Source organism: Salmo trutta, chromosome 30 (assembly GCF_901001165.1).
Source record: "Salmo trutta chromosome 30, fSalTru1.1, whole genome shotgun sequence".
Lineage (NCBI taxonomy): Eukaryota > Metazoa > Chordata > Actinopteri > Salmoniformes > Salmonidae > Salmo > Salmo trutta.
This window is the reverse complement of record NC_042986.1, coordinates 17,743,160-17,756,050: the sequence shown is the minus strand read 5'-3', so window position 1 is coordinate 17,756,050 and position 12,891 is coordinate 17,743,160. Positions and strand designations below refer to the sequence as shown.

The window sequence follows — 12,891 nt, the reverse complement described above, 5'->3', positions numbered from 1 at the left end:
CACACATACGGATGGATGCAGTCACAAACACACACATGGACACGCATGCTAACTTGCGTGCGCACAAACACACACACACACACACAACAACATCAACAACAGCAACAAGAAAGAATCCATACACCCACGGGTAGAGAAGCAGAGGCACGTGAGAAAAGCCTTCAAAATCATGTCTTATGTAGTCTCTTAAACCAAAAGTATTTAAACCACTTAGCAATACAATAGTTAGGATCATTAGAAAACTATGCAAGTATTGTTTTGGAAACATACTATAGAAATAATGTCATGAGGTTTGTTGGTAGTTTAGGTGCCTTTCATCCTAACCACAGACATGCAGATGTATCCTATGGGAAAATATAATTCCACAATCAACTGCCACTTTCCCTGTCTGGGACTGTTTATGCCCTGTCTCTCTTCCCAATAAGTGAATAAGCTGCTGCTGTAACTGGGCCTTTGGGAGCTGAAGGGAACCAACGGTTGGCAGAAGGGTCCAAACAGTAGCGCTTGGCTCAGTGAGCTGGATCTGCTGTCTCTTTGAGGGCATCCGCTTGCCGTCGGGACGGCGCTAGGTCGCGACGTGGAACCCCTGGATGCCCTGTTGCTCCCCGGGCCCATCTGCACCCTGGCCCGGTCCCGCCTCTCTCTTCGGCTCCTCTCCGCCTTTTCCATGCGCTGACATTTTTATCCTCCTGTTAAAAAGTTTTAACGGCCCATTATCTAAGAGGAAGGAATGCTGCTTTAATTGCCTGGTCGCTCCAAACGCACATTCTGTTTAGTTCCAGATGAACATAAATGACTGCATTAGAGGAGAGTAACTGTGGTTGGATATGAACATTGAGACAAACAGAACTGTTCTCTGGGCAGCATGTGTAGGCCTATTTCTCCATTCATTATTTCCTGTCCTCTCTTTAGATTGGAGTTTTTCTTTGGAGGGAAGTGTCCCTGTACAGTAATTGTCAGAGATGCACAGAACATGAATGTATTATTGAAAGCTCTTGAGAAATGTTTTGCATCCTTTACTTTGTTCCACTGCGCTTTAAAAGTATTAGCCTTGAGCCTGAACACTATTGTGTCTGGAGTAGGATCTGGAGCAGGGAGGAAGAAAGTGGTTCTAGATTTGTTAGCTTTGGGCTGCTGCGGTGGCACAGCAGTACAGTAGTCCCTGAGTTACAAGCCTCTCCTGAGTGTCTGGTGTACAGGTCACGACATGGTTGGTTGGCTATTGCTGCTGTGGCTAAGTCGCTTCTGGGGAAAAGGTCTCTCTCTCTCTCTCTCTTTCTGTTCTTTGTGCTAATTGCCGGGTGTTCTTTTTTCCACCACTGCAGTCAGTGGTTTTCGATGATCGCTCTCTGTGTTCAATAGTGTGAGAACCAATGTCTAGTCTGTCCCCTGGTAACCATTTGGAAGGTTCCCCTCTGGCTTCATGACTTCAACCCATATTGCTTATCCAGCAATCCGTCTATAAAGTGCCCTGTGATATTTGTGTTGGTTTCTACACATAGAGTTATGTCTTATGGGTCTTGTTTCAGTGGACTGCTGGTGTTCGCAGGCCACAGTTCCTTAGTTTCCTCCATCACTTCTCCCAGTTACTTTGCGTTGGGCCATTTTTCTTTCTGCATCCCTATTATTTATTTATATTTCATTTCTCGACAAGAGACCCCGCATAAATTAGAATAGCTGTAGTAGTAATGATAAACCAGTAGAAGGGAACTGCAGAGGGTGGTTCCATAGCATGGCCAGGGAGAAAAGGGCCATTGTGTCAGCACTTTGGCTTTTATGGGTCCTCAGAGAGAACAGGGCCCAGGTTCTGGCCCTGGCCCGACCCGCTATTGATGGATGGGTCTGCGGTATTAAGGGAGAGGGGTGTCAGATAGGTCTCATATAGGTGGGGAGAGTGTGGGGGGATTTTGGGGATGCACGTTGTGACCCTGGTAAGTGATCTTGAGTCTCTTAGGGGCTGCCAAGTGGGAAACTCTATCCCTCTCTGTGTTCACAGACGTCTGTCTGTGTGTTGGGTTCACCTCCCATCTGTCTGTGTGTTGGGTTCACCTCCCGTCTGCCTGTGTGTTGGGTTCACCTCCCGTCTGTCTGTGTGTTGGGTTCACCTCCCGTCTGTCTGTGTGTTGGGTTCACCTCCCGTCTGTCTGTGTGTTGGGTTCACCTCCCGTCTGTCTGTGTGTTGGGTTCACCTCCCGTCTGTCTGTGTGTTGGGTTCACCTCCCGTCTGTCTGTGTGTTGGGTTCACCTCCCGTCTGCCTGTGTGTTGGGTTCACCTCCCGTCTGTCTGTGTGTTGGGTTCACCTCCCGTCTGTCTGTGTGTTGGGTTCACCTCCCGTCTGTCTGTGTGTTGGGTTCACCTCCCGTCTGTCTGTGTGTTGGGTTCACCTCCCGTCTGCCTGTGTGTTGGGTTTGGCATGGAGCAGTGTGAAAGGACTGTTGAATTCCAACTTCTGCTATAGTTTCCCCAGCACTGATCTCCTGAGGTTTGCTGCACCTTAACTTAAAGAGGGTGTGTTGTTATATGGTCAGTGGACTCCAGTCATCGTCCCTGTACTTAATGTGTCTCAACCGCTGTGGTGGGGAAATGGGTTTTTTGTTCCGAGTTGACCCTCTGTCCTCAGTCTGTTTTTGCAGTCAGTGTCTGATTGCTCAGCCTCTCCCATCTTTCTGACTGGGCCATCACCCATTTTTACGGATCAGGAAAGCAAAAGCTGGGAAGCCTGACAGAAAGGCTGAAGCCTGACATCGTAAGACCTCTTAACTGACTTTTAGGTGATGGACAGCACTAATGCGACCCATCAACACCCCCGTTGATTCTTGCATCCTCAGCTAGACAAAAAGCAGAGAGGGACCTGGAAACATATCTGTCTCTCTGACATCAGCCCTAACTAAGTGAAACGAAATAAAAGGGCCAGTTCAGTTTGTTGGCACGACACGTGGAAAACAAGAGGGTGTAATTATGGAAGGCTATGAAGGCAGGCGTTAAAGTACATAAATAAGGCATTAAGGATAAAACTAGGCTCAGCTCTTGTCTCTTTGCCATGGTTCATCAGCACATTTACACTGACAGTATTTTCTCATCATCACATCATACAGTATGTCCACAGGGCACGCACATGAAAACTGTAGAATGATTGTCCATGTACGGTACATTGCAGTCCTCTATAGCATGTAATATATAATAATAACATAATACCAATTAGCAGACATCTTTATCCAAAGCTTCTTACAGTAGTGTGTGCATACATTTTTGTATGGGTGGCCTGGCCCTTGGGTGTTCTGAGATGTACTTACGGTCATCTAACCAGAGCTCTACGGGTCCTTGTCAAAAGTAGTGCACTAAATATGGAATAGGGCGCCATTTGGTGTCCTCTAACCACATAGAGGTAGAGGAGGGACATTGGTGGGGGATGAGAGATGTGTTTGGTTTTTAATGAGATAGTGGGTTTGGGGCTTGTCACTACAGCTGTAATAGTGACATTGTCTCATCGCATGGAGTCAAATCTCTGCCTGTGATCTATAAAGGTGTCATACATAATACATAGTAGCATAACTCCCCCCTATCTGAGATATCTACTGTAGCCTCCACATACAACACCCGTTCTGCCAGTCACATTCTGTTAAAGATCCCCAAAGCACACACATCCCTGGGTCGCTCCTCTTTTCAGTTCGCTGCAGCTAGCGACTGGAACGAGCTGCAGCCAACACTCAAACTGGACAGTTTTATCTCAATCTCTTCATTCAAAGACTCAATCATGGACACTCTTACTGACAGTTGTGGCTGCTTTGTGTGATGTATTGCTGTCTCTACCTTCTTGCCCTTTGTGCTGTTGTCTATGCCCAATAATGTTTGTACCATGTTTTGTGCTGCTACCATGTTTTGTTGCTACCATGTTGTTGTCATGTTGTGTTGCTACCATGTTGTCATGTTGTGTTACTACCATGTTGTTGTCATGTTGTGTTGCTACCATGCTGTGTTGTCATGTGTTGCTGCCATGCTATGTTGTCGTCTTAGGTCTCTCTTTATGTAGTGTTGTGTTGTCTCTCTTGTCGTGACGTGTGTTTTGTCCTATATATATATATATATATATTTTAAATATATATATATTATCCCAGCGCCCGTCCCCACAGGAGGCCTTTTGCCTTTTGGTAGGCTGTCATAGTAAATAAGAATTTGTTCTTTAACTGACTTGCCTGGTTAAAATAAAGGTTAAATAAATACAAATACCACTGCCTCCTGTTATAATTTATAACACAAGTGAGGCCTGGGATGGAATCCTCTTGAGTCGTGGAAGGTGTTGTAGAAGTGACCTTCATACATACATGAGATCAAAATGCTGTATCTGCATGGCTCTTTGAGTGTAGCTTTGAATGGCTAAAACACTCAGCTTTTGTAAGATGGCTGTATATAATGGAGTCCAACAAAAGCATCCCTTTGTTGGGTTTGGACAAATAATCGGTCCATGCATCCACAGAAAACGGACCCATTTTAACTGAACCAAAGCATTGTGGTTAGAGTGTAGTAAACCTCTGAAATGTGCTATGTGTTTTCTAGGCCTCTCCTCGCACGCCTCTGAGTTTGAAGAATGTGCCTGAAAGTTTAAATGTCTCCTTAGTGTCCTCTTTTTGGTTAGGGATTACCTCAATTAAGCTTACAGGACTGCAGGATCAACTCCAGGTGGGAGTTAAATCCTTTCTCTAGGCGGGCTAGTTTTTATAGCCTGGCACAATGCAGTGTGTTCTAACAGGATATCATCAACACTGGACATTTGGAACAGGGACAACTGTGGATGTCAGTCACCAGGAGCAGACAGGGTTAGGGAGTGTGTGTGTGTGTGTGTGTGTGTGTGTGTGTGTGTGTGTGTGTGTGTGTGTGTGTGTGTGAGGAGGCTGGTGGTAGGGGCCATAGGAGGACGGGCTCATTGTAATGGCTGGAATGGAGGAAATGGAACAGTATCAAACACATGGAAACCATATGTTTGACTCCGTTCCATTCCAGACATTACAATGAGCCCGTCCTCCTATAGCTCCTCCCACCAGCCTCCTCTGATGCGGGCGTGGCATCTGGACAAGGAGTAGTAAGTAGTACAATCTATTAGGTCACCTCTAACTCACTCTTCTCCCTGCAGTGCGATCAGAGGGCACCAAGGAGGGCCCCACCTGCATGGATAAGAACCATGGCTGTGCTCACATCTGCCGGGAGACACCAAAGGGAGGCATCGCCTGCGAGTGCAGGCCTGGCTTCCAGCTCACCAGGAACATGAGGGACTGCAAGTGTAAGTGGGCCCCCTGCTCCCCTCTACACACGAAGCAGAGTCATTATAGTATGACTCCATATAAATCACTAATTATTACGGAAGGTGGAGCAGAACATTCAGCTCATTCTACCTTCCAATAGATGCATCCAACAGATTTTTAAAACAGCGTCAGAAACCGGTTGTTTCCAAGTGATTCTGCCAGTTTATCACACCAAATGATTTATACCGTCTGATAATTGACACAAATAGAGTATCTAAGGGAGCGGTCAGCAGGTTTCTGTGAGACAGACCCATTGTGATGGACAGCACGCACTTCCTGTTGCCTTGCGACAAGGCTCATCAGGTCAGGGCTGGAGCCGGGGCTTATGGGGGATTTGCCTGTGTTTGGGTAAGGATTGGAGAAGTGTTATTCCAACAAAAAAGTGACAGCCCAGGAAAAGGGCAAAAGGCGCGGGGGTAGTAGAGTGCAGACAGGATGGAGGAGGAAGCCTTGGCTCTCACCCTTTGGCAGTCTGACATCGCAGGTGTATTGAGAATGCTAATGTCGACACAATCAACACACCACAAACACACACACACTAAAAGAGCGGTACTCTCATTCCAATGTGAGTCCCGTGAGAATAAAACTCTGAACTCTGCAGTTCTGCTCCATTCCACTAAGTAGGTGATGGTTTAGGGGTGTGAGTTCCTTCACACCAAGGTGTAAATGGGAGGACTGCCTAAACGTCTCCATCACACCGAGGTTGAGAGGGTGATGATGTCACAGCACACAGATGACTGTGCAGCATGTTCCTTCTGCTCTAACTGTGTGCATCCTTGACAGTGACCTGTAACTACGGCAACGGGGGTTGCCAGCACATCTGTGAGGAGACGGACCACGGCCCCAGATGTGCGTGCCACATGAAGTTTGCCCTGCACACTGATGGAAAGACATGTGTAGGTGAGTCAGCACACATTGGACGGGTTGTGGAGGATAACTACCTGAAGGATGTGCTCTGAGATAGAATATGACATGTACTGTATCAATCATATCCACAACCTTACTCACATATTACCAGGTAGTTCCAGAGGCATCTACATCGCCAAGAGTCGACTTCTGCTGCTTTGGCTGTTACACACAAAGACAAAAGCTGTGCCTCTCTCTGCTGCAGCCTACAGATGTGACCTTCTCTCTCTCGCTCTCTCTCTCTCTCTCTCTCTCTCTCTGTCTCTCTCTCTCTCTCTGGCTGCATTTGCTTTGCTCTTTCCTCTCTCCCTGCTTCGCTGGACACTGTGCTTCCTCTGCTTCCGCTTCACCACCCCATGTAGCCAGACGCAGCTCCTCTACTCTCTTAGGCCTTTGGTCAACTCCTCAATGATGTTACACTGAAAGTATACCTAATCAAACCCAATCTAAACCTTCATTGACATTTGTAAATGTTGTTTGCTATGGTTGACATGAAGTAATTAAATCGAGGCTGTGTAGAATGACCCATGGAAAGAGACACATTGAACCAGACTGATTGGTGTTTTCTGTCAGGTGGATATATAGTATATATTTTAGTTCAGCTTTTGCCGTTTTGTAAGTGAATCGAGGCTGTGTATAGGCTGCTTGGCTGGTTTCAGTGGCTGGTTGACTGGTTTGGGCAGCTGGTTGGCTGGTGTTGGTGGCTGGTCAGCTGTTTTGGTTGACTGGTTGGCTGGTTTCAGTGGCTGATTGTCTGGCTGGCTCAGTGTGTCTAGTCCCCCCCCCTCCACCACAGTGCTGATGAGATCCAGGCCCATGTCAAGGCCTGGTCAACCACCCTATCATTACCACCGTACTCCAGCGAGGCTGCCAGGACGCCACAAAGTCTGCCGTGGCCAAATTCGATGTCTGAGCCGCCATTACCAAGACCGAAGAGATCTGCGTCTGACGTGACAGATTAGGGAGCGCTCAGGCAGTTAGGGTCTTGGGTTTCCCTCCACAGGCTCTGGGGGTACGGTGGATTGTGGAGGGGGGAGACAAGGGGGGCGGGGAGTTGTGGTAGCAGCCCACTCTGCGGTTTGGTGCTGATGCACTCCATCTCTCCAAGAGGCACTATTAGTTAATAAAACCACAATAAAATAAACAAACCGCCAAACGAGCCCCTCACAGTGGGCTGACTGACAGGATGATTGGGACTGCTTCAGCCAGGCACTAACATTACTAAAGACAGCCAGACAGGACAGACTGGGAGATGGAGACTCCCAGTGAAAATTAATTTCCTCAGTGAAAATGTGACCAAATAAGGATGCAAGAGTTTTTTTTATATAGCAGTAATGGAGGATGATTCAAAATTGAAAAACAACCAAAGCAACCTTTATGTAAATTAGAGTATTCTGTTCATATAGCCCCAATATACTAAAGTAAAGTAGTTGAATTGAACAGTGACTACCACTTCAATGCTCTCAGTCCCGTGAATAACACTGGAACAGGACCAACTAAACCATTGTTGATCATAGTAGTCCTACACTGTCTATTGATTTCGTTGTTATTCTTTTGTTGTTTTTTTGTCATTGTGGTGATGCACTGTTCCACATCTTCATTAATTCTGTTGTCTCAGTCTCTCCACCCAAACTCAGCCATCATTCAATGGGCAGTGCATAGCCCTCTTCTATTTGAAACATTTTGCCTTTCATCTTTCCTATCAGTCACTTTTAGTGCATTGTTGGGGGTTTAGAGTTTATGGTGCAAGTCTCAACACGTCTACTTGTACATGCTGTAAACGTACGTATCAGTAAAGCTTCCCCATATGGAGAAAAACACACACATCAAATTAGTATGGTCCGGCCCTGTCACACACACACACACACACACACACACACACACACACACACACACACACACACACACACACACACACACACACACACACACACACACACACACACACACAGTCAGTAAGTGATGTATGATCTGATTTACCGTATGGAAAACTCATCAGATTACCAAATCAAACTTTCCATTTATGTTGGATTAACACACTGTAACCTTCCCTCTACGTCTGGTCTCCAGTATGTTTGCAAATACAGTATGTTTCTGTAAAGCAAGAAGCGTAAGAAAACAGAAAGGAGCAGCTATCATGTGGAAGTATTGAAGCTGTTAGTACAGCAGATCACAAACCTCTCCCAATATCAGGCAGATGCAGACATGCTCAGGAACTGCATCATTTTAGGAGCTAGTCACACTATGCCATCCACACACACACACACACACACACAGTGGTGGAAATACTTGTCATGCTTGAGTAAATGTAAAGATACCTTAATGGAAAATGACTCAAGTAAAAGTGAAAGTCACCCAGTAAAATACTACTTGTGTAAAAGTCTAAAAGTGATTGGTTTTAAATATACTTTTGTTTCAAAAGTAAATGTAATTACTAAAATATACTTAAGTATCAAAAGTAAAAGTATAAATCCTTTCAAATTCCTTATATTAAGCAAACCAGACGGAACAATTTTCTTTTTTTAAATTTACTGATAGCCAGGGGCCCACTACAACACTCATACATACGAAGTATTTCCTTTTAGTGAGTCCGCCAGATCAGAGGCAGTAGGGATGACCAGGGATGTTCTCTTGATAAGTGGACCATTTTCCTGTCCTGCTAAGAATTCAAAAATGAACGAGTACTTTTGGGTGTCAGGGAAAATGTATGGAGTAAAAAGTACATTATTTTCTTTAGGAATGTAGCGGAGTAAAAGTAAAAGTTGTCAATAAATAGAAATAGTGAAGTACAGATACCCCTAAAAACTACTTAAGTAGTACTTTAAAGTATTTTTACTTAATTACTTTACACCTTTGCATACACACACATATACACACACATACACACACACACACATATGCACACACACGCACGCATGCACACACACATGTATATGGACATACACTCACGATCGCATGCATGCACAAAAGTCATATTGGCATATCTATGGCACCAGAGGATGTAAACAGTGCATGCTGTGTGTGTGGTCTCCTCGCTGAGGTAAAGAATCCTCAACGGTTCTCATGCGTTTCTATGAAAACAGACGTGGTCCTGTGTAATCCCTAACTCACCTGAATGTCACCAGAGGAATACATGTTCTAAGCATGTCGAAGAGAGTAGAGTGTCACACAACATAACACAACAGTAGCACCATGCTGTGAGATGCCACAACTTCTTATTTTTAACCCTGAATGCCTGGCAGCAAAGCATGATGGTGAATCTGTCCGTCTCTGACCTGTCTTCTCTTACTAACCACTAACTATATGACTCTTGCTATAATGGCTTGCAGAGTTTGCACTAACTTGGCTTTACCTCAAGTCTGCCTCCTCTTGAACGTGTGGCTCTTGTATGTGCATGATTGCATGGTGTGGGTTTCTGCCTTTGTCTGCCTTTGTCATTAGAGGTGACCTAGTTCTAGCGAGTTATCTGTCATAGCCATTTTCTGTTTTGATTTAGAATGTACACAACATTGTCTGGCCAGCCATCCATGCATTATCAATAGTACAATTATTATCAATAGTTTTGCCCTTGTGACAAATCAATGGTTTTCTGCAACTCCTCTGGTCATTGATTCTGAGTGTTTCATCTAGGAGAGATGGATGACTTATGTGTTTCATGAATATGCTTAGTGAACCTGCCCAGAAATGGGGGCAATTCCATTGAACTAAAGTACAGTATTATATACATAGAGGATTATTCTCATGATGACGTCTCAGATGTTCGGCCCATGTTTCTAAATGGAGCACTAAAGCAGTATTTTTGCAATGTATGTGTATATGTGTGTGCAGGGGAGAGGAGTGTCCAGAACCAGGCAGCCCCACAGCTGTTCCCCAATGGTAAATATCTCTGTTCCTCTGGCTCCTCTCTGGGGGGCTCCACTGACCCCCTGACTCCTCCTGACTGCGCCCCTCTGTCCTTCCATGTGGGTGTGGGGTGTAGGCCGACCGACCCGGGGGAAACTAACTAACCTAACACACATTGCACCCCTCCCAAAGGGGCATCATCCCTCTCTGACCCCTGACCTTTGACACCTCCCCACCTTCCTCTTCCTTCTGTGAATGCCCTTTCAATAACAATGGTTGCTGCCCATGTCAAACCACGCCTTTTCAAAACACAGCTGCTGTTAGGAAAATAAGCCTTCAACTTACCAGCACAAAACAATATGATGAAAATGAAAGACAGATAAGAGATATATGGGATCTATTGAATGCTACAATATAGAGGCTTTAGAATAGACTTCCTGGAGCTGTAACATAGAGCAGCCCTTCCCTACCTAGAGTTAATCCCTGGCCAATCTGTTCTGTCTGACCCTTTCATAAACGTTCTATGCCTCCTTTGATAGCTGTATGTGGATGTGTTGGTGAAAGCTAGGCTAAGTGAATAGCCTGACTCAAAGTCCTCAACCTCTCTCTTCCAATTACCGTGATGGCTCTTTAGAAACAGGCCAAGCCAAGGGCCCTGATGTTTATTTGTGTTTTGATACAACTGCTAGGAAGAGAATGAAGCCCTGTGCTGTGCCGAGCACCTATCCGTGGCCGGATTTGGAATGCTTTCACAGAGTGTTAGTGCTTGAGAGGGAGCCAGAGGCATGGCCATGACTTGACACTCAGCCACACAATAGACTGAACATAGAATACCTCTCTGTTCTAAAGTTTAACGTATTCTTCCACTTGGAGAAATGTACATTACAGGTTTGATGTTTTTCAAGATTACTCTTAACATTTAAGATTGGGTGTAGAGTGTACAACAGTCACTCTCTCTATCAAGCTCAATATTATGATCAATATAATTGGAGATTTTTTTTTTGCTGTATAAATTATGCTGTTATGATCTGACAGAAGTGACAAGAAAAATAAGCAGAGAGAGATAGAGAGAGAGCGGGAGAGGAGGAGGGAGAAGAGGAGGAGGGAGAGAGGGAGAGAGAGAGAGAGAGAGGGGGAAATAGATCATTGTGAGTGAGTTACCATGGTGGCTCATGCTTTCTGCTGAGGTTTCAGTCAGCTCAAACTGAGCTCAAAGAGCATTGCTTAATGAGCCCAGAAATCCATACAGCCCAGCCTGACAAAAGCTCGCTCTTGGGGTTGCTTTCAAAGCTACAGCAGTAAAGGAAATTTGCAAACCATTTTCAGGGGTTGTTATCGTCCTATTGTTTTTTTTATTATTGAAAAAGCATTCCCTACATCATTTTTCTTCCGTCTGAAATAACCTTTTTGTGCACTATTTTCAGAATAACGCAATTCTAACTGCATGTCTGCTGCTAGGTGAACTCAGAGGCTTGGATTTGGAGGAGTATGTGTGTGTGTGTCTGTGTTTCTTTGTCGTTGTTCAAATAAACCATATATAACTCAATGCTGATTTCTCATTTTTAAGGCTTATAAAATCTTTGGTTCAACTATCCAATTGGTGGTAACAGCCACTTTGGACTTGTTGCCTATGTCCTCCCAAAATCAAATGCATTTTATTGGCAGCCAGCAAGAGGTATGTCGCCCCTTGGCAAACAACCAAAGCTTATCACCACGTAGGTGTAATTTGGCAGTCAAATGACAAAGCTTTGTTATTGCTTCAGGGAGATAGGTGCACTGTACATTACATCAACATATGGAACTGATACAAATCAACACCATACATATCAGAGCCTTCATATTGTGAATATTTACAAAAGTCTGCCCATATATCCCAATACACTGACTGTGGACGTGGCTGGTCTGCATCCTGCATCCAGAAAACACAACCCACACACATACCAGAGCGTGTCTCCCTCTTCCTTTTTGGCAAGCCATAATCGTCATAAATATTTCTCTACCCTCATGATCATTACTGTTTGGTGTGATACTGCCTCTCGTAGCGTTTTGGGGGCATGTCGTGACAGTGCCGCATCACCCTGTCTGCCAACTCTCAGTGCCTCGCAGACAGTGTGCAACTTGGACAAACACACTGGCTGTGCCACTCTCCCCCGCACAGCAGCACCGTGGTTCGCTAGGAATGCTCTCTCTCTCTTTCTACCCCAGCGCAGCACCCATGGACTTCCACAGGATGGCTGAGTCATGGTCTTTAAGTTACAGCCGGAGCCAGCCCCAGGCCCATATCAGCACCAAACTGCCTGAGATCTCTGTCAGTGTCGCCGTGATGCCACTGTCTTCCAGATGTGAAACAAGCAATAAACGCTTAAACACTTTCTCCCACCTAAATAGCATTCCTTGATCTATGACTTGCAGTAGAGTTGATGTGTATAGAAAGGGTTTGGTCTGCCCCATCATGGCTGCTCCCTGCAGCACAGTTTCATGTTAGCTTAGGTATTCCCCACAGAGATCCAGTTATTCTCTGTGGAGAATGGGGCAGCTGTGCTTCCTCTGTGGTGCCACGTGTGAGAAGCCCTCTCCATACCAGTTTCAACCCTCTCAGCAGTCTGCGGTGAAGCCCACGGCCAGGCCAGCTGCTCTGGTGCACTTTATGAGATAGGCTCTTGGGTATTTAATAGACCTAGTTTGTGAAATAACTGCCGACTGGTATCCCTCAACTTATTAGAGGAAAAGTGATGCTATGTGCTTCTCTAAGAGTGACCAGATGCCCTTGTAGCAAGGTATCGTGATTTCCCCGAGTAGATCAGGTTTTGTTTTTTAATGGTGTTATTTCTCCAGAGTGTTTGA

At 45.3% G+C, this 12,891-nt stretch overlaps 1 protein-coding gene across 7 annotated transcripts in view; it reads left to right on the top strand.

The window, feature by feature from the left end:
- LOC115168148 (signal peptide, CUB and EGF-like domain-containing protein 3) overlaps window positions 1-12,891 on the top strand; it is a 101,525-nt gene that overhangs the window by 52,589 nt on the left and 36,045 nt on the right. For 4 of the 7 annotated variants that reach the window (XM_029723130.1, XM_029723133.1, XM_029723132.1 and 1 more), the window contains exons 5-7: window positions 5,130-5,276; window positions 6,082-6,198; window positions 10,033-10,080. In XM_029723130.1, the coding sequence (XP_029578990.1) occupies window positions 5,130-5,276; window positions 6,082-6,198; window positions 10,033-10,080 (312 nt within the window). The remainder of the gene's footprint in view (window positions 1-5,129; window positions 5,277-6,081; window positions 6,199-10,032; window positions 10,081-12,891) is intronic. The other 3 variants (XM_029723136.1, XM_029723135.1, XM_029723134.1) reach the window with 1 other exon arrangement.